Source organism: Juglans regia, chromosome 4 (assembly GCF_001411555.2).
Source record: "Juglans regia cultivar Chandler chromosome 4, Walnut 2.0, whole genome shotgun sequence".
Lineage (NCBI taxonomy): Eukaryota > Viridiplantae > Streptophyta > Magnoliopsida > Fagales > Juglandaceae > Juglans > Juglans regia.
The window spans coordinates 3,965,973-3,987,073 of NC_049904.1; the positions used below are offsets into that span (position 1 = coordinate 3,965,973).

Below are 21,101 nucleotides of genomic sequence, written 5' to 3' on the forward strand. Positions count from 1 at the left end.
TCTAATTTATAGGGAGTTATCTCCTTGCAAATAGAGGCTCTCCCTTGTTGATACTATGTTCATGTGGGCCTTTGGACCGCGAGCCTTGTAGGTCAAAGTGGTAACCTACCAGTAGTGAGCCTGGCAACAAGAAGACCAAAATATCCCCTCCGGTATCCTTTTAGGAGATGCATTTTTCTGAAAAACAAACCTACCCAAGATCTATTTTTGTATTATTAGGTAAGCACTGACGTTCGAATGCATTAATTGTCACTTTGCTTGAATTATACAGAACTTAAGCAATTTCCAACAAAAAAGCAAAAATTCAAAAATTGACGGCAGAAGCGTGATTCATATGGTAGTTGATGAATACAGAGCAGCTGCTAAGCGGTCAATCCGCTTTATGCACATTAACAGCCCACCAATGGCTGGGCGCCACATCAGAAATACCATGATAAGCTACCTACACTCTTCCGCACAGAATTAAGTTGTAAAACATTTGAAACTTACCAGCGGCTACACAGAAATACAGAATTCATCTTCACTCCCGCGTGCGTCCATCGACCAGCAACTCACCATCGCCAAAATCTGCCGCCAGAATCCACCGCCAGAATCCACCGCCACTAGTCCACCACTTGAAGGCCGTCGTTGTCCTCCTTGGCCCGTGAGCAAACACTGACTTCATAAAAAACCAGTCCAATAATTGAAAATTCGTTGCCCACTACGCTGCCGTTGGGAAGTCCGTCGCCCACCATAGTTGCTCGAAAATTCGGTGGAGTTGTTCATGGCTGACTCCAGTGACCTTGGTCATCCAGAGGTATTTTTTTTTTTTTTTTTTTAACATTATAAATCTTTACACTACTAGTGTTTGACAAAATGCTTGAAAGAGTTCACTTCACATTATATTTTGAGGATCTAGCTTGGCTTTCAGTTAAGGCTATTTGCTGCATTCTATTTTGACCGGATCTGGACAAATGTAGTCTTATGTGAAGGTCACAACACATCAAAACAATGTATACAGTGGTGATCAATAAGCCTGGATACAAGGCTGTCTGTCTCTGGAATGAGAGCAGATGTCAAGCTGTTCCAAAAATGAAAAGTCAATGACTCGTTCAGAATCTTCCTGAACAAAGCATCTTGTTGAGCTTTCTCAGTCTCAGTTGCTGGTGTAGAAAAATATCTGTTTGCAGCAAAAATCGGTTAAGTAATAAATGAGGAAAAATATGAGCGCCAACTGAAACAAAGGTGCCACACAACTTGTTTGAAAACATAAGGCTAGAGCCATAAAATAATAAAAAAACGAAGTAAACATATTTAAATGAGAATATTTTTTCTTAGTGCTTATGCAACCATATCTTTCATAGTTTTGTTGATTTTTACACTTTAAGAGTGTAAAGATATTTTTAGTGTATATTAATTATGACATGCAGCAAGAGTTGTATTTCAGCTTGCTTGTAAATTTTCTTAATTCCTTTTTTACGTTTTGGTTTCCCGGATAGATATAAGATATAGCTAGAGAGAGGGAGAGAAAGAGATATATATGAAAATAAGAGCTAAAAAGTACCCTGATAGCTTTGTTGATTTTTCATTATGGAGTTATAATCATGCTCGTCTTTATTTATTTTTAGCTTTGTTGATTTTTCATAACTAATGGATATATAATCATGTCGTTTTGTATTGAAGGAACCAATTTATAATATTGATAGTGATGAACTTGAGGCTGAAAGTGAAAACATTCAATGTGATGTGAATGTTGAAGATAGTGTCAATGTCGAAAATGGAGTGAATGTCATTCCCTCTTCAAGTAGTGGTCCGTTAGAGCCATTCATTGGTATGATATTTGAGGAGGTCGAAGACGCCCAAACATTTTACAAGGCATATGCAAGGCGACAAGGATTCGCAATCTGGACGAATCATACTCGATTGTCGAAAGATGATAAAACTCTTTGTGCAGTAGACTATGTTTGCACAAGGGAAGGATTTCGGCGAGTAAGTCGGAAAGACACAGATCGACAACTCCCTGAACCCGCTGAGACAAAGATTGGATGTAAGGCAATGATGGGAATAAAGAAAGATGGTGAAAAGTGGATAGTCAACAAGTTTGTAGTTGGACATAATCATATTCTACTTACACCGAGAAGTACTAGCTTCCTTTGTGGGCATAGGGGAGTTACTAAAGTCCAAAAAAAACTTATTATGACTTTGAATGAATCCGGTGTACCGACAAGGAAAATAATGTCGGTGTTGAGTAAAGATTCAGGTGGTGAATTTAATGTTGGTTGTATTGGCAAGGATGTAGAAAATTACTTGGGAAGCAAAAGGAGGAAAATATTTGAAGAAGGGGATGCACAAAGGTTATATTCATACTTTCTTGATCGACAACTCAAAGAACCTGGGTTTGTTTTCTCCATGCAAGTTGACAAGGATGGGAGTATGGGAAGCTGTTTTTGGGCTGATGCGAGATCAAGAGCTGCATATCAATATTTTGGGGATGTTGTTACATTTGATGCCACTTACCTTACCAATATTTATAAAATGTCATTTGTGCCATTTTCTGGAGTTAATCATCATCACCAGACCATAATGTTCGGTTGTGCTTTGTTGGTTAATGAAACGGGAGAATCATATACATGGTTATTGAGAACATGGCAAGAAGTAATGCTTGGGCGTGCCCCATCAACGATAATTACCGATGATGACAAGGCGATGGCTAAGGCAATTGTAGAGGTACTCCCGAATACAACTCATAGGTTGTGCTTGTGGCACATTTTACAAAAATTTCCCGAACACTTGGCCCATGTATACAACAAGTTTCCGGACTTTCAGAAAGATTTTCGTCATTGCATACATGAGACAATTACTACTGATGAGTTCGAGCAAGAATGGGCTTTGATTATGGTGAAGTATGACTTAGGAGAAAATACTTGGCTGCAAAATCTGTACAGCCGACGGGATAAGTGGGTACCAGCCTACTTGCGTTCGACATTTTGTGCTGGTATGTCAACAACTCAGAGGAGTGAGAGCATGAACAAATTTTTCAAAGATTATGTTCGTTCAAGCACTATGGTTAGTGACTTTGTGCATCAGTATGAGAAAGCTATAGATGCACGTTACTTTAAAGAGAAAGAGAAGGATGTGCGGACAAAATCTACGCGGGCGATAATGAAGACACCTTTTAAAATTGAAGAGGAGGCGGCGATTGTTTATACAAGAAAGTCTTTCACGATCTTCCAAGATGAGCTGTTCAATAGTCTACGGTACCAAGCAAGAAAATTGTATGTGAGTGGTGAGGCCAAGACATATGGAGTGACAGCTCATGGTAAAGAAACACCTATTTATCACGTGACTTTGGAGGGTGATGAAGGACATGCTACATGTACATGCCATAAGTGGGAGTTTATGGGGATTCTTTGTAGACACATATTATGTGTTTTTGGCAAGAAAGCGAAGTTAAATATATTGCCACAACATTATGTTCTAGACAGATGGACTATTAATGCTAAGAGTCGACCCATTCCCGACATACCATGTTCTGATGACCAAGTGTGGCAAGTACAAGATGAGGCTACGATGAGAAAAAGCAAGTCAATGATACAACTTTATGACATTGTTGAACTTGCATCACAGTCAGCTAAAAAACACAATCACTTTACACTTGCTTTGGAAAAGGTTCACAAAGAGTTACTTGCAATGGAAGATCATGTAGAATGTTCACAAACGATGCCCATCAATGAATGTATACCATCTAGAAGTCAAGTTATATCAAACTTCTCACAAACGGTGCAGGATCCTCCACAGGTGCCCACAAAAGGGCGCCCAAAGTCTTTGAGAGCGAAGAACCCAAAGGAAACACAAACAACAAAGAAAAGACGTTGTAGCATTTGCAAGAATGAGGGACATGCTAAAAATAATTGTCCTTCAGTGAGGTATAGTAGCCTTGTACTTATTTGTATTTTGTTGGTTTTTAATTAACGAAACTAATAAAGTTTGTTGTTATTTTTGTAGGGATTTTGGGCCAACAACTGACAACATATCAGAACACTTGGATTCATAGTTGCATTTTGAATATATATTGTATGTGAAATATTCCCTCTCTTTAGCTTAGCTATATCTATTGTTGAGCTTTAATCTACAGCACTCTTATATGTTTCTTTTTCATTTCAGCACGTGTTAAGGCATAAAAAGCTTTGGGGTAAGCTAATTTTGATTTAACTGATTTGCAGATTGCGTTGCAGAGTTTGGGAGAGTTTGCAAATCTTGGTGTACCAGCAGCGATGTAAGAATGGCGAGGAGAAGCTGTTTTTTGGTTTTGGTTATAAGTGGGAGGAGGTGCCGAATTATGTATTGAAGGCAACTGAAGAAAGCTTTTGGAACTATATTGTATTTCTTGTATTTATATTGGTTTGTATTGTATTTATTAGAGAAATTGAACTATATTGTATTTATTTCTAGACATATTTTTACACTTCTATTGGAACCATCTTCTATTTATTTAGAATTGAATATTTCGGTTTGAGAAAATATTGTGATGTGCAATATTCAACTGTTAATAAAAGTAGTCATTACATTAATAAAAGTAGTCATTACAGTAATAAAAGTAGTCATTACAATAATAAAAGTAGTCATTACATTAAAGTACACCACATTACATGAGTTGTAGCACTGACTGAGATCCATTGTAATTTTTTGGATACATAACAATTACACCACAAACTACTATAAAAAATAACCATGACAAAATTAACACTTTCAAGACTCCCTTGTACTTCTTCTCCATTGCTTTAAATTTGGATTCTTCGATGCGTAGCCGCTCATTAAGTACCCTGTCGTTCCTCCGTTCAGCTAACTCCAAGGCCGTCTTACAACAGTTGTTTTGCTCTTTTTGGAGATCAATCCACTCAAAAAATCCACATTGTTTACCCATCTTATAGTTTGGGCAATTGAAAAATCTTCTACCAAAACTATTAGATTTTCCAGAAATACGTAGCTTCGCTTGGCAGCCACAGTAGCAAAGTGGTCTCTCAAAGCTACCTTTATCTTCCCCTCTTGCAGTCCAAGAACTTGAACTAGAATGAGAGCTCGAACTTCTCCTTGACTGTCATTATATTGAAAAGTCATTAATTTTAACAATGCTAACAGATGGTGCATAAAAGAAACTAACAGATGAGGACATGAATGCATGAATTAGTTGAAAATCCCATGCTCAGCCTCTTAATTCAGTGCTAACCACAATGACCTCGACCCTTCCATTTATCTAATTATAGTACTACGTACTCTGAAAGTCAAAAATATAATTTCCAGATTTCAACTGGGTGACCATCATCGTTACATGTACAATGATATACAAAAACAATTGTTACATTAACACCTATACAAAAACAATTGTTACATTAACACCTATATATAAGTGTTAATTGTTATAGAAGTTTTTTTTGTTTTTTTTTACGTCAATTTCTTTTGCAGCATTGAGGTGGCTTGTGCTGCACATCCTACTGCTGATATCTTTATCAACTTTGCATCCTTTAGAAGGTCAGCACTCATCGAATGATGGATTTCATTAGTTTACACTTTGTGATTAATTATATTTGACAACTCTACAGTGCTGCCGCCTCATCGATGGATGCTCTGAAGCAGCCAACCATTCGAGTTGTGGCTATTATTGCTGAAGGTGTTCCGGAGTCAGACACGAAGCAATTGATTGCATTTGCACAGGCAAACAATAAGGTAAGAGAAAAGTTGCATATACTTTTAAATTAACTTTACCAGGCAAGAGATTAACGAGCAGTACTAATCTCAAACCCAGAATTAGTACAATGTCAATAGGCCCATGCCAACGCTAATACTAACGAGCAGTACTAACGAGCAGTGTTAATAGGCCCATGCCAACGCTAATACAATGTCAAACCGAGAATTTGATCAACAATTTGATCCACTTTAATGATAATTTTTTTTCTTAGAACTTTTATCAAACACTTTCTGTGCATCATGTTTTCTGAGCTTCCAATCGGTTTTTCCCCTTTCTTCTTCACCCGTTTACATTAACACTTACAAGCAAGCACCAAATTCACACTTAAAAGAATCAATCATCTCACACAACAAAGCTCATTGACAAATCATCATTATCGTTTTCTATTTAAAATGTGAAAGGGGCAAACCAAAATTAAAACCAGAGATCTTACCGTTTTCTCTGGAAATGGAGTTCCCTCCATGCCATCGTACGGGTCGAGCTCCGTTGGGGGTCGAGTTGTCGCTGGGTCGAGCTCCGTCGTGGGGTAGAAATACCTCAGGTATGAGAAATACCGTCTAGGTCGAGGTCCGTTTGGGAATGGGATGGAGCGGCTACGCAGAGATGGAGGAGGAGACGACGATGGAACAGGTTCTATTTTGTCTGTGTCGAGCTCTGGTTGGGAATCGGATTCATAGGATGGGGGATGGAGGGTAGACGACGAACTGGAGAATGTATACGAAGCACATGGGTCCATTCGGGTGTAGGCAGATGCAGCTTAAGTGAAATAAATTGTTTACGTGGCAGTCAAGTATTAGTGGGCTGTTTATTGAAGAAGGTCGGATGGACCGGCCACCAGGTATTCTCTGATGAATATGGTTGAAGTCATGACGACAAATACTGTAGCCATTAAAAGAATTTGCTCTCAATCAACTTCATCAACAACCGCAGCCATTAATTAGAAGGTGTAATTAATTAGACAATTAGTCTCCATTGTTTTTACAATTATTCTCGTCTTATATCATTTAATTATTACAATGAATTTCTCAAATTTACATAAAAAATAAAATAAAAAGTTTAAATTTTTCAAATTTTAAAATAAAAATAATATTAAAAAATATTTTTTAATAATATTTAATTTAACTTTCAACTACATCCCATCTACGAAAATAAATGAGGCCGATTCTTAGAAGATTGGTATCGTTGGGATAATGAGTTAAGATGAGATGAGTTGAGATGAAAGTTAAAAGTTGAATAAAATATTATTTTTTAATATTATTATTATTTTGAAATTTGAAAAAGTTAAATTTTTTATTATATTTTGTATAAAAATTTAGAAAAATTATAATAATGAGATGTGATGAATTGAGATGAAATGAAACGCTTTTTGTATCTGGGTTTTGTACGTAAGCAATGCTTTCAGGTGATCATATGTAGAATACTCTGAAATATATAGAAAAATAATGTGACCCATAATGATCAGCTTATAAAAAATGGAAATTAGAACACGTACGGACCGCGTGCATGATGATCACTCGGTGAAAATTAAGATGTTAAATCTAGATCTGTAAATTATTGACGATTGCATTTGAATATATAAAGAAACGACACAAAATAGAGGGATTAAAATATAATAAATCTGTTCTGAGTAGTACTATTAATTATTGTTAATAGAGAAAGTAGTACTTAAGTGCTTAATTAAGCGAGATAACTCAATTACTGTGGTTTTAATTAATTAATTATGTCTATATATGTTGATCACTGGCTAACTATCATTTGTACTCATCCAAAAGTATTTTTTCAATGATTACAATATATTATTAAAGCTCAACTCATTTTCTTACTGTCAGCCGAAACTAATATATATATAGCTGAATATTACATGAGAGTCTGAGACTGTGCGCGTATGCAAAATATTAATTACTTTGCTACTAATTAATTATTAATAATGCAGATAAGTCTCCTCTCTGGTCTGGTCCTTTGGCGATTCCAGAGATGGTGTTTTAGTTTTCTTTCAATTTCGTGAGTGCTGTGAGTGGGTCATGAGTTATGGTGTTCCAATTGATACAGGATCTATCAGGTTTGAGACAGTGGCATTACTGTCCAGTACCTTGACAGGGCTTAGGCTTTTGCTAGGAGTAGGATGTGCAATCCATTTGTCCTTCCATATGTGTATCTCACTGCCATTCTCAACCCTCTAGTAAGCACCTACTTCAACAAGAGGTCTGGTTGAGAGGAAGCTGCTCCATATAAATGATGGCTTGGATCCCAACTTTGCTTGCTGAAAGGTGGATCTTGGATAGTATTTGGCTTTCATCACTTTGGTTGCACAAGATTTGGGTTGCTGGATCAATCTCCAGCATTGTTTGGCAAATATGGCTTTGTTGAATGCCTTGAGGTCCCTGAAGCTCATAACCCCTTCTAATTTAGATTTCCCCATCCATTTCCAAGAAATCCAATGGATCCTGTTCTCTCCGTCTTGTTGCCCCCACTAGAAGTTATGGAATACACTGTTAATGTCTTCGAGAAGAGAGTGAGGCAACTTGAATACACTCATGGTATAGGTGGGGAGGGCTTGGAGCACAGCTTTGATGTGGATTTCCTCCCTTGCCTGGGATAGCATCTTGATATTGTGATTGCTTGTTCTCAATCTTACACTATCTAGGATACCTTTGAAAGATTTGCATCGATCCCTACCAACAACAGAGGGCAACCCAAGGTATTTTACTTAAGACATAGCAGACCTCATCCAAGCAATGGAAAGGATGTACTTCTGAGCAACCTGAGTTGTATTCTTACTGAACATAATTGATGTTTTCTCAAGGTTAAGCCTTTGTCCCGAGGCCAACTCATACACTCTCAAGAGGCTAAATAACTTACTCCATTCAATGGCATTAGTCTTACAAAAGAGAAGGTTGTCACAAGCAAAAAGTAGGTGAGAAATTCTGAGTTGGCCTTTAGCAATTGGAACACCATGAATCAGACCATTAGCTTCAGCTTGATTGATCAGGTTGCTAAGTGCTTTAGCGCACAAAATAAAAAGATAAGGGGAGAGGGGATCACCTTGTCTTATACCTCTAGTTGGATGGAAGGATTCTTGAGGTATGTCATTCACCAAAATTTCATAGGAGACTGTCTCAATGCATTGCATAACTAGTTCCACCCATTGGCGGCAGAATCCCAGCTTGTATAACACAGCTCTAAGAAAACTCCACTGAATTCCATCGTAGGCATTACTCATGTCAAGCTTCAAAGCCATGTAGCCCTCCTTACCTGACATTTTACATTTCATAGTATGTAAGGCCTTGAAAGCCACTATAATATTATCAGAGATAAGTCTGTTAGGAAAAAATGCAGATTGGGTGCAGGAAATGATTTAAGGCAACAATTTCTTTAGCCTATTGGCTACAACTTTAGAAACCAGTTTATAGAGCACATTACACATAGAAATGAGTCTAAACTCAGTCACTTTTGTGGGGGCCTTTTTTTTGGGAATTAAAGTGATAAAAGTGTTGTTAATCTCAGTAATACTACCTTTGGAGTTTAGGACCAATAAAATTACATCATAGACCTGAGCTCCAATGATAAGCCAGTGTTTTTGATAAAAAGTTGCAGGGAAGCCAACTGGTCCTGGGGAGCTTAGTCCCTCGATTTGAAAAAGGGCATCCTCTACTTCTTATTGAGTGTAAAGACTTGTGAGTAGATCATTCTGAGCTGCTGTGACTCGAGGCTTTAGTGAGGCTAAACACTTTGATTTATTATCTGGTTCTGAGGTGATGATCATGTATTTGTAGTAGCTTTGAAAAGTGCACTAATGCCTTCTTTGGAGTGAACTTCCTTGCTACATCCATTAACCAATTTGTTAATCACATTGGTTTTCCTCCTTTGAGAAGCTCATTGGTGGAAAAACTTGGTGTTTCTGTCTCCCTCACTTAACCACTTTTGTTTTGCCCTCTGCTTCCACTTGAGAATTTATTTTTCAAGTAGTATATTCACCGTTCTTTGCACTTTCTTAATTGCATCATTGAGGTGTCCTCTATTTCCCTTTTGTAAATCAGTTAATAGAGCTAATTGAGCCTTCATTTCTTCTTGTGGCTTGCCATAAACCATCTTCCTCCACTGCACTAGTTTCTGTTTGCAGATAGTAAGTCCCACAAATGCATTGCTTGGTTTGTTATCTGCCTGTCTGGGATGATTCCAGGCTTCCTCCACCACCTTATAGCACTCCTTTCTCAGGGCCCAGCTTGCCTCAAATCTAAAGGGCTTATCACTCTTAGAAAGTAGGGGTTGGCTCCCATCTAGAGTGACAAGAATTGGACAGTGATCAGAGCTTAATGCTGGGAGAGTGAGCACCCTCGAGTTAGGGTAGGATTTAGATCGTATGGCATTGCAGATGGCTCCATCAAGCCTCTCTTTAGTAAAAGCCCCCCCTTTAAATCTTTCATTTGAGCAGTGAATTTATTGCCAATGAATCCCGTATAACACAAACCACATGCTTCACTAGTGGCTTTAAAGGACTCAATCTGGTTGTGAGATCTTAGAGGGTCCCCACACTTCTCTCCAAAACTGAGCACCTCAATAAAATCCCCTACACACAACCACCCTTTATGATTCAGTGGCTTGAGAGCTTGTAACAACTACCAGCTTTCCTTCTTTTTAGTTGTGATGGGGCAACCATAAAAGCCTGTAAGTAGCCAATCATTACCTTCCTCAACCCCTTTAACCATTAGGGATATATGGTTTCGAGTATAGGAGTGAAAAACTGCCTCAAAATCCTCCTTCCAGAGGTATGCAATCCCTCCACTAAGACCTTCACAGTCTATTACAAAACTATTTTTAAACCTTAGAGTCTTTTTTATGCTTTCAACTTTGAGCCGTTTGCACTTTGTTTCCATCAAGAAAACAAAAGATTGGTTCTTTTTTTGCACCATTTGATGCAGGTCATGAACTCTCTTGGGGTCCCCAAGCCCCCGATAGTTCCAACTAATTCCACTCATTGTGCTTGGTGGGGTTGTTCAACAACCTCCACCATGTCTGAATTGTACAAGTTCTTGTTATGTCTTCCATCAATTTTAATCTTTTTACCCTTGTTATGAGCATCACAAGCAGGAAGGGGACTTGTAAATGCCTTGCTCTTCTTTTCCAGGAGGCACTTTCCTTGGAGTGTTTCAAAGCATGGACTTGATCAGAGATGAATTGGTCTAGGGAGTTTATTTGTAACCCTAGGTCATGTGAGTCCTCATAGCCATTTGTTGTTCTGTTGTCATTGATGGTGTCGAGAATGGGTTGTTCAGCTTCAGTATCTTCCTATTTTAGGTCAGTAGCCTCCACTCCTAGTATGTCAAAGGGTCCCTCTAAAGGGTTTAGAGAGACAACTGCTTTCTTATTTTGCTTTCCTTCACATTCCTTTTTGAGTAACTGTTTTGACTTTGTCAGGTCCATTGACGGCAGCCCCTCTGAAATTTTTCACGATAGGTAAAATTTTGTCTCACAAACTCACATGAAAACCTCACGATAACCATTTCATCTCTCACAAAATCACACACATAGTCCCTGTCTCTCATGCTGTCAACTCTGAGAGAAATTTTGTGCTCGATTTAGTTTGTGCTCTACCACTTTGGGTCTCTATAACTCCATTGTTGAATGTTGAGGTAGAACTCGAAAACCCTAGCCCACTATACCAAAATGGTTTCAATGTATGGTTCTCTGGGGTTTATATAATAGCGATTTTTGTACAGGTTTCGGAAAGAAAAAATTGTAAAATGAGTGACCAACCCATCACGAAATACTACTTTTTTATTTGTATTTTGTAAAATTAATGTGTTCTGTTATTCAATCTAGTTTTTCCATTTCACTATGCTATGAATTTGATATGTTGCTTTGCTTTACTATCAGTAAGCATTCCATACAGATTCACTTCTTGTGAAATTTATGTGTTCTGCTATTCAATCTAGCTTTGGCATTTCAATATGCCTAGAATTTGACATAGCAGATGCTTTGTTTCACTGTCAGTGACCAACCCATATAGATTCTCTGCTTCCGTTCCTTTTTGTTTTGTTAAATTTATGGCTAATTTATTGAATCTAGCTTGTCATTTTATTCTTATGAATAATTTCACATGCAACTCTAATGTGCTTTGTTTCATTATCAGTTACCTTGCCATTGACATTGTACTGCCTATTTGATTTCTATTTTGTGTAATTGTTGTGTAATTTATTCGATCTAACTTGTCATTTCATTCTGTGTAATTTAAGATGCTGATGTAGTAGTTAAAATCAACGAGGTTGCCATTTTCGATGAACTGCTTGTGAAATTCATGTTTTGTGTACTTTCTTGGGTTTATTCAATGTAGCTCTACATGTATGATTTTATGAAGATTTTCACATGCTTATGTGCTTGGATTTTTGCATGAAATTTTTTTCTGTTTGGATAAATGTTCTGTAATATATTCAAGTGAGCTTGCATTTTTTCTATGAATAGGTTTGGTAACTTTTTCTATTTTCAGAGTTAAAAATCATAAGTTTTGTGGATTGTAAACTTTGATAACTTTTTTGGATGTTCAAAGTTAACAATCAAATAAGGAAACAATATGATCTAAAATCTTACTTATATCTGCTTCTTTGTTTTCTATTTGGGCAAGCTGACACTTCATTTTGCTCTCTTATTACTGTGTTGGTTGGCTTCACCAGTTGTTGGTTTTTTGGTTCTTGTTCTTGATTCCTTATTTGCTTTTTCTTAGTGTCATTGTTTTGTTCTTTGCAGCTTTAATTCTTGACTTAGTAGAGGCTGTCGTAGGGTCTGTATGTGTAATTAGATTGTGATGATGGTTAGGCTGTAATGATGGTTAAATTGAATGTGATAAATGTGCAAAATCACAACTTCTGTAAATGAGGAGAGCTCGATATGGCTGGGTACCCCATATGGTCATTTTTTGTGAAACTTTCACAAAGTCAATTGTTTTGCAGCGATTTGAGCTTGTGTTATATGCTTACCAGTGCCTGAATAAAAAAACCATTATGAGTCTCCTCCCAAAATTTCTTTTTCACTGTTATGCAATTAATGTGTTTCTCTATCATTTTTACTGTTCTGCTGTCATTTAGGCATGCTGTTCAGTTTTGTTGGTTGTATTAATTTCTCATTTTTCCTGTTTTGCTATTCAATTCTGCCGGTTGGATTTCTTTGCCATTTTGGTTGTTCTATTATTCAGTTCTGTTAGTTTTCTTACTTTGCCATCTTCTTAGTTCTATTATTAAGTTCTTATAGTTGGATTAATTTTCCATTTTTATTGTTCTGTTATTCAGTTCCATTGGTTGAATTAATTGCATCTCTTTACTATTCAATTGTGTTTAAACCTAAAAGTTTCTTATTTTCATTCTTATATTGTGATTCTTCCATGTTGTTTCAACCTAAAGTCTTGGATTATTTTTATAAGCCCCCAGTTGTAAAGTTCTTTGCTTTCATTAGATTATTTACTTCTTTGAAATATATCAACTATTCTATATTCGTGCTCTAATATTGCATCTTGCTTAACAATTTAGAGTTGTTGTTCAAAAAAGATGGTATGAGATCTCTATAGGCATGCTTACCTAAATCACAAAATTATACATGTTGTTCAGTTTTGTAAAACTTAGCTGTTAGATATCTACATGTATGTTGTTCAGTTTTGTGAAACTTGGTATTCAATTTTGTGATTTAGGTATTCTAACTACACTATAGGGATGCTATTCAATTTTCTGACGTTGGATTACTTTGATGAGTTTGTTGTTCAGTTTTGATTGAGCTGTGATATTCAATTTTTTTCGTTGGATTAGGTTTTTATTTCATTAGTTTTGATGTGAGATATCTATGCGAAACATCATTTCATCTTCTTCAAATCTACATTCTTTCTTGCAGTTGGCTATGTTGTGTTTGATTTTTGCATGCTTTTATAATGGGTTTTGTTGGTTGGGTTATTTTGGTACCCTTTGGTGTTCTATTGTGCTACACCCCATGTTGTTCAATTTTGTTTGGTGGAGTAGTTTGTTCATTTGGTTCTTTGTCCTTGTGTATCCCCCTTAGCTATGATGACGACAAAATTGAGTGGGGACAAAAGAAAGTTGGGACATACTCTATGGCAGGGTAACTTGGATGGCCAATTACTACTAGCAACCGATTGATGCAGCAATTGAGGATGTGCTACATTTCCTACATGTTACCACTCCTTTCCTGAGCCTATTCCAAAAATCTCTAATCTATTGTTTTTAAGTTTCAAACATGTCTACCAACTATTGTGTGTCTAGAATTTGTTAGAGATGAATTCCCAAGACCATGAACATATGTACTTCACGACCATCTTCAGTCAGGACCCTCCCATTGACCACACTTACATTAGTCAAACTCAACAATCTCCTGTGATGTTAGAAGACTCTCCACCCCCGCCCCAAATAGAGCATCTCTCAATAAAAAAAAATCAGCCAAGGGTGTGACCTTCACCGAAGAAGAAGACAAGTTACTTGTCTCAGCAAGCCTAAATACCTGTGTAGATGCCATCTAGGGAATATACTAAAAACACACCCAACTTTGGAATAAAATTTTGATTTACTTCAATGAGTTTAAACAAAGTATAACTGAGCGGAATGTTGGGTCCTTAATACATCAGTGGTCGGCAATTCAAAAGGATACCAACAAATTTTGCGCAAAACTGGCCCAAGTTGAAGGGTTGAATCAAAGTGGTATTATCGAGCAAGACAATGTATAACCATCCACTACTAATAACTTTTTATAGGTGCTAATGTTTTTTAGTTTTTGTTACCATTCTGTTTGGTAATTATTTTTATGTTTCTCTCTATAATTGCCAGTTTGACAAAGCGAAGATTATGTACCAATCGCTGGAGAATACTGCTTCCTTTCAGTTCGAGCATTGTTGGCACCTATTAAAAGACCAATCCAAATGGATTTAGCGTTGTACAAAAGAAGGTCCAGTACGAAGGTCGACAATGTTCTCGGGCCCGACTCGTACCTTAGCTACATTTGTAGATGCAGTAAATGATATCGAGGCGGAGAATGTCTTCGACAATGATGTCGTTGAATTGGAGCAACCAATGGGAAGGAAAGCTGAGAAAGTCAAATGTAAGGCCCAAGGCAGGCAAACAGTGGACATTGTTCAATTGAGGAAGATGAAGTATACTCTTCTCGAGGAGTCACACGCTCAGGAGAAAGAATTTTTACATCTTAAGGCCGAGAAAATGCAATATGATCAAGAAAGAGAGGGACACAAAATACGAAACGAGGATAAGAGATTGAAGTCGGAGTCCGAGAGATTGGAATTTGCCCAGTTACAAGCAGAAGAGAGAGCGAAGAGTGAGTGGGTGGAGAGAGAGGAGCGAATTATGTTGATCGATGTGACCACCTTGCTTGGACAGCAACGGGCATATTTCCAGCAACATCAAAGGAAAATCGTGGTGAGACGCAATGCTGAGGATCAGTGACTTAGTTTTTTTATAAAATTTATCTGTTATTACTTATTGATGCATTCTCCAATTTGTATAATGTTTTCAACATTAATCAGTGAGTTTGCATCATTGGTTAGCTGTTATTGTTAAGAAATTTTGTAACTTTGTATGTTATACTTTGTAACTTTGGTAGTATATATTCTAGAAGCTTAACGTTTTTTACAATGATTTTGTGCATGGATAGAAGATGGTAACCAAAACATTACAATTGCTTAAACTATTACAGATAATGAACATAATACCGCTTTACATGGCATGTTCTATATCAAGAGAACATTTTTTAGAGAATGAAAGTTGAACAACTAGGAATATCTAGTCACTACTAATAACATCAGAAATTATAGTAGATTGCAATTATTCTACTTTTGGGAATATAATTTCCATTGATGCTCAATTAGGTTTGATTGGAGATGATGATGTGCCAAAGTGTCTCTAATTACATGATGACACTGAATGAACTCCATAAGTTCGATTGTCAGATTGTGCGAGAGTTGAGGAAGATCATCATCAACTTGATTGTACTCAAGCTCGAGACCCTGATTATCATCATGCTTGTCTTCGAGGATCAGGTAATGTAAAATAACACATGCTTTCATTATATCTGTTAGATCCATGATCTTGAACATTCGAGCAGGTCCATGAACGATTCCAAAGCGTTGTTGAAGGACTCCAAATGCACGCTCTACATCATTTCTTGCTGATTCTTGTGATGCTATAAAATGTTTCTTTTTATTCCCTTATGGAGATGGAATAGTCTTCCAAAATGTTGACCAATTTGGATAAATACCATTGCCAAGGTAGTACTCGATAATGTAGCTATTTTCATTAATATAGTAATTTACAAGAAGAGCATGCCTTTGGGCAAGTTCAGTGAAAATGAAATATCTCTTTAGCACATTGATATTGTTATGTGAACCACGTAGTCCAAAATGCATGTTATATCCAAAGATTGTACGAAGCAACAGCTTCTAGTATAATAGTTGGTTTACGACAATGGCTGAAGTATATATTGTTCCAAGCGGGGGGACAATTTTTCCACTTTCAATGCATGCAATCAATACTTCCTAACATCCCTGAGAATTCACATTATTCACAAAAAACGAGCATTCGAGCAATATTAGCGGCATTTGGAGACCGTAAATAGTCATTAGAAGAAATATTTATAGTTGCAGTTAGAAATCTTTTTAGGCTCTCCATTGCAGTGCTTTCTCCAATCCGTATGTATTCATCCATAAAATCAACAGTTACTTCATAAGCAAGCATTCTAAGTGCATCAGTTATTTTTTACAATGAAGATAGACTGAGTCTTCCAACATTATCTCTTCTTTGAATGAAGTAGGACTTGTAAGCTTCTACCTCATGTTGAATACGAAGAAACAGAGGACGACTCATACAAAATCTCCTTCGAAATAGATTCGAGGGATATACTAGTGCTTCTGCAAAATAATCACGAAATAACCATTTGTGCTTTTGAATATGATCACGCCGAATATACTTACGACATTAGCAATTGTGACGATGAGTTGATGTTGATCCGTTATCGTTATTAAGAACATCCTCCAACTCACCTTCAGAGGATAGGTTAAGCATCAATTTGTGAAAGAACGAACGAGTCATTTTAGAAATAGTGGAAAATGAGAAATAGATTGCTACAAATTAACTACAACATTATCAGTAGGCCGAGCATCCCAAGAATTGCAAACAATGTCCTCACACCCGTCAGCCCCAATCCACATAGCCTCAAACCAAAATAGCTTCCTTTTTCTCCGTAGTGTATAAACAGACCCACAAGTATCAAGGAGTAAACAATTATGATCAGAATGAGTAAGAGCAAAATTGCTGACCTTTGTAGAGGGATACTTGAGCATCCACTCAAGATTAGCTAGAAGCCTGTCAAGCCTCTCCTAAATGAAAGCCTTCACTTCCCTCATATTGGGCCATGTGAAAAAAGCCCCCTCTATTCTTAAAATCTGAAAATTACATGAATCAATGAAATTCTTAAAATTCCGCATTTAACATTCACAATGAATTCAACCACATTTTGTTTTTCAAAATTAGACACCACTTCATTAAATCTCAAAAACATATCCAAGGAATAATCAGAGAGACCAAAATAGATTTTAACAATTGTCAAATGCCATTTCTATGCCCAACCTCCGGGTGACCATACACAGTAGTCATACGCCATTTACAGTTTAAGTTCAAATCAGTGACCCATGCATCAATATAGTATTTAGAATATGAGAAAATTTCAAGATTAATGTCCTGATGCCATACCCCCACTACGACCTTCACAGTTCACTGCTAAACAGCCTGAAAACCCCAAAGTAAATTTAAAATTTTTCATCTTATGAATTAACGACTTTGTCTCCATCCTTTAGCTCCCGCCAGCTGAGGGGCCACAGAGTCTGCACGAGAGAGTTATCATCCCTTCTGATCCTAACCCAGGAGACGTCACCTAGTATATTCCACTCCCGAGTGACTAGAGGAGCTCCACCGAGACAATGCCCCATCTCGGCTTGGGGTCGTGATACACACGTACCCAAAAATAATTTCTCACATGAAAACCCAGTTTCAAATATATACATGAACATGTATGCAATTATGCGAAAACCCTGTTTTCATTTACAAACATAAGTGCTGCAAATGTCAGAGGGAGGCAAGAGGGAGACGAGAGATATTAGGGCTGTAAAATGGCAGAGGGTCAGAAGAAGACGTAGAAGTGTGCACGTAAGGGGAATCTGCTAACTCATGGCAATCTGCCATGTACAGTAAAGGGTCAGGCAAACATATAAAAGGGGATGCCCAGACAACTTAAAGAGGACTTTTTAGGATAGGACGATCAACAGACAGAAGGGGGACGGACGGATCAAGAGGGATTTTTAAGATAGATAGGAAGAGCTCAAACCTTCTCTATACAGTGAGATATGAGCATCCATGAGTGATTATAAATAGATATATTATATTGGAGACTTCCCTTCCCAGGCCCCTGTGGACGTAGGCATGTTGTCAAACCACGTAAATCTTGGAGTTATCTCTTTTTACTTTCACAACACTTATTTTCCATCCACCGTCATGGACGTACGAACTACCACCGTACAACTGCACCAGAATATTGCTGGGGGTTCCAAATAAATCACATCGTGGCACTACCTGCGTAGAGTTGCCCAAGCCCGCGAAACATGACGTCAACAGGAAGCCTTCTTTCTCAAATTGTGATACATGAATTGCCCATAATTCAGAGTCCCTATCCGAATGCCCCAATTTGTCACAATAGTAACAAAAGGTCGGTAACTTCTCATATTTTAAGTGAATCCAAACTGTCTCAAATTTGCATAAACATAGACGTTTAATGCGTGGAAGAGGCTGACGGATATCCAATTTAACGATATCCAATCTACAGAATTCTCCCTAGGCCGGTGTTGATTCTGGTAAATCGATATCCTCTTCTTCTCCAATAGAATTACCAATGATATGGATTACCGAAGTATTCATGCAATTCAACGGCAAATCATAAAGCCGAATCCAAAAAGACGCACAATCTATGCAGATAGTAGAAATCTGGCGCAATTTCCATCTTAATCCCACATCAGTATGAGAGAACTCTTATAAAAAAAACCATGGACCATGTCGAAGAACACGAGCTTTATCCGAAATCTCTGTAAAATGTGCAAGAAATAAACTCAAGAAATGGTTCGACAACCATGATTTGCTCAGATTCTATTGCAGACAACTGTAACTTGTCAATACTGAGTAATAAATCTTATGCCATTACGGAAAGAAAGAATGCCCACAACAGGGCAAATACAGGAAAGTAAAACTTGTATGTTGAACAAGAAAATACTCTCAAGTAAAAATTGCCAGAGCGTTTTACTGAGAAAGAATTTATTATGTGCAATTGATCGGGTTGTGTACTTGGCCTTTCTTGATCATCACGTCCGTACGCCAAGAAAACTCTACAAGCTGATGCAAGCTCATCATGATCAGTACAATAGGCATGGCTTGGCTTGTTGCGTCAGAGAGAATATAAATTTCTTAAGACTACGTACCGTATATATGTACCTCAATTATTCTAATTTTTTTGTTTTATTTATGCATGTCTCTCTTCCCTAGCTAGCATTTGATCATGTCTTCCAAAAGTATTTTTTCACGATACACTCAGTTTTAAATTAGCTCAAATAATTTTTTCGGCCATGACAGTCAAAGGTTGCATATATAGATATATATATATATATATATATACAAAGTGGCTATCTAACGAAAATTATTGTTTTAACAGATTTTCTTGTTTTCTGTTAACATTTTCTATATTCCGTTAAGTCTCGTTAATTCTGTTTGTATGGTAAAATTAAAAGTTGTGTGAAGAGTTTTTGGAATGCCTGTTGAATATACCACATATATTGACCCTTCGACTTCACCGATGATTTGCAACATGTCGGAAGACCAAACGTCTCCTCCACCAATGGTGCGAAGTGGCCAAGAATCACCAGGTTTACTACGCCTACCATTTATTTCTTTCATCATCATAAATTTTTGATACACAGACGGAGTGAGGCAAGTTTTTTTTGCTGTTTATAAGAAGTCTGCGTGTCATCTCAGGTTAATGTTTGCTATGCCTGCCGTTTATTTCTTTCATTATCGTAAATTTTGGTACACAGACGGACTGAGGCAAGTTTTTTTCATGTGTATTATTAAAGGCTGATTCTAACAAAAACCCAGTTGAAAGACAAATTTTTTTACAAGTTTATAGAAACAGAGTCAATCCCCGATATTCAATCATCCTCATCGATTAAGGATGGACTTCCTTACATAGACTACGAGGCTGCCGTAAACTTTAATTAGAACGGACGAGCCCACCGTGCAGCACTCTACACATCTGAAAACAGCACCCTCAACCTCACAGAAAGCCCTTGTTTCCTGCACCAAAAACAGAACAAGTTACGAATACCCTATGGTAAGCTTTTTTTCAAGAAACTGGGTTGGACTGGCCCATTTTGAACCGATGGGATGTGCCCTGGGAATGGCAAATTGTTTCCTTGACTTCGCTTGCTTGCGGATTAAGGTTTCATTTTTCCCCTTTGTGTGCGTGCTGAAAGATTATGAAACAAACTATCTATATGCATATTGTCTGAGGCGTTTCTTTGATTTTTGAGAAGGAGTGAAATTAATTTTGTTTCCCAGGCAGTTTTGTATTGACAGGGTTGGTAAAGGCAACTGCTATACCATATCTAAAACTTCGCAATTCTTGGATTCTCTAAGATTTCTTGCCTGTCTTTGAAGTCCGAGAGCATCGTGAGAGAGATGGAGAGTGAGAGAAAGAGAGAACACGGAAGGAAGATACAAAAGCTTATGACAGTGTAATGGTGATTGACCTGGGCAGTGTCTCACGGTTGGGCTATGGGGCACAACGACAAGTGGCTGGGAAGCTTCAGTCGTTGGCAGTAGAGGTGCAACCGTTGACTCTGTTTTTGGCCTCCTAAAACAGAGGCTCACCAGCTCGTGCTTTGTTTGAGGCTAAAGGGATACGAATGTACGAGATACCAAAACTTTGTCCTAACTATATACCCAAGATTGATTTAGTAGAAGGTAAATGGGAAGATGTGGGTGTTGTCGTGAAGTTTCATCTCGTACACGGTAAGGGCCACAAAAGTATATTGTATTATTATATATGAACTCTCTAACATGGAATATAAAGGGAAAATGGAATATATTGCATGCGTTTTTTGGGTTGCTTGGGAGGTGATTCTGAAAATTGATAGTTTTGGGCATCATTGCAGCTTGTATGGTTTCTCATATATAAATATATACACATATATGTTTCATCGATTATTGCACGCGTTGCCTTGGCAGTTTGATGTGGAGAGGGGGAATGTGGATACAAGGATTAAGATTTGCTGTGCAGGGAA

The 21,101-nt window shown here is 37.5% G+C and overlaps 2 protein-coding genes across 2 annotated transcripts; one reads left to right on the forward strand and one right to left on the reverse strand.

Annotated features, from left to right (window-relative positions):
• The first annotated feature begins 763 nt into the window (after nucleotides 1-763).
• Nucleotides 764-4,259, forward strand: LOC109006734 (protein FAR1-RELATED SEQUENCE 5-like). The gene is made up of 3 exons (XM_035689125.1): nucleotides 764-796; nucleotides 1,663-3,777; nucleotides 4,203-4,259. The coding sequence occupies exons 1-3, from the start codon at nucleotides 764-766 to the stop codon at nucleotides 4,257-4,259; spliced, it is 2,205 nt and encodes a 734-aa protein (XP_035545018.1).
• A 4,173-nt stretch (nucleotides 4,260-8,432) lies between these two features.
• LOC109006733 (uncharacterized mitochondrial protein AtMg01250-like) lies at nucleotides 8,433-8,963 on the reverse strand. Its single transcript, XM_018986110.1, has one exon. The coding sequence runs from the start codon at nucleotides 8,961-8,963 to the stop codon at nucleotides 8,433-8,435; it is 531 nt and encodes a 176-aa protein (XP_018841655.1).
• Between the last annotated feature and the right edge of the window lie 12,138 nt (nucleotides 8,964-21,101).

Excerpts from the sequence above, each read along its gene's own strand:
- LOC109006734 (XM_035689125.1), top strand. The coding sequence starts at position 764 with ATGGCTGACTCCAGTGACCTTGGTCATCCAGAG. Across the intron at positions 797-1,662 it reads GTGACCTTGGTCATCCAGAG|GAACCAATTTATAATATTGA; the intron begins GTATTTTTTTTT and ends TTTGTATTGAAG. Across the intron at positions 3,778-4,202 it reads CGGTGCAGGATCCTCCACAG|ATTGCGTTGCAGAGTTTGGG; the intron begins GTGCCCACAAAA and ends ACTGATTTGCAG.
- LOC109006733 (XM_018986110.1), bottom strand. The coding sequence starts at position 8,963 with ATGGCTTTGAAGCTTGACATGAGTAATGCCTACGATGGAATTCAGTGG.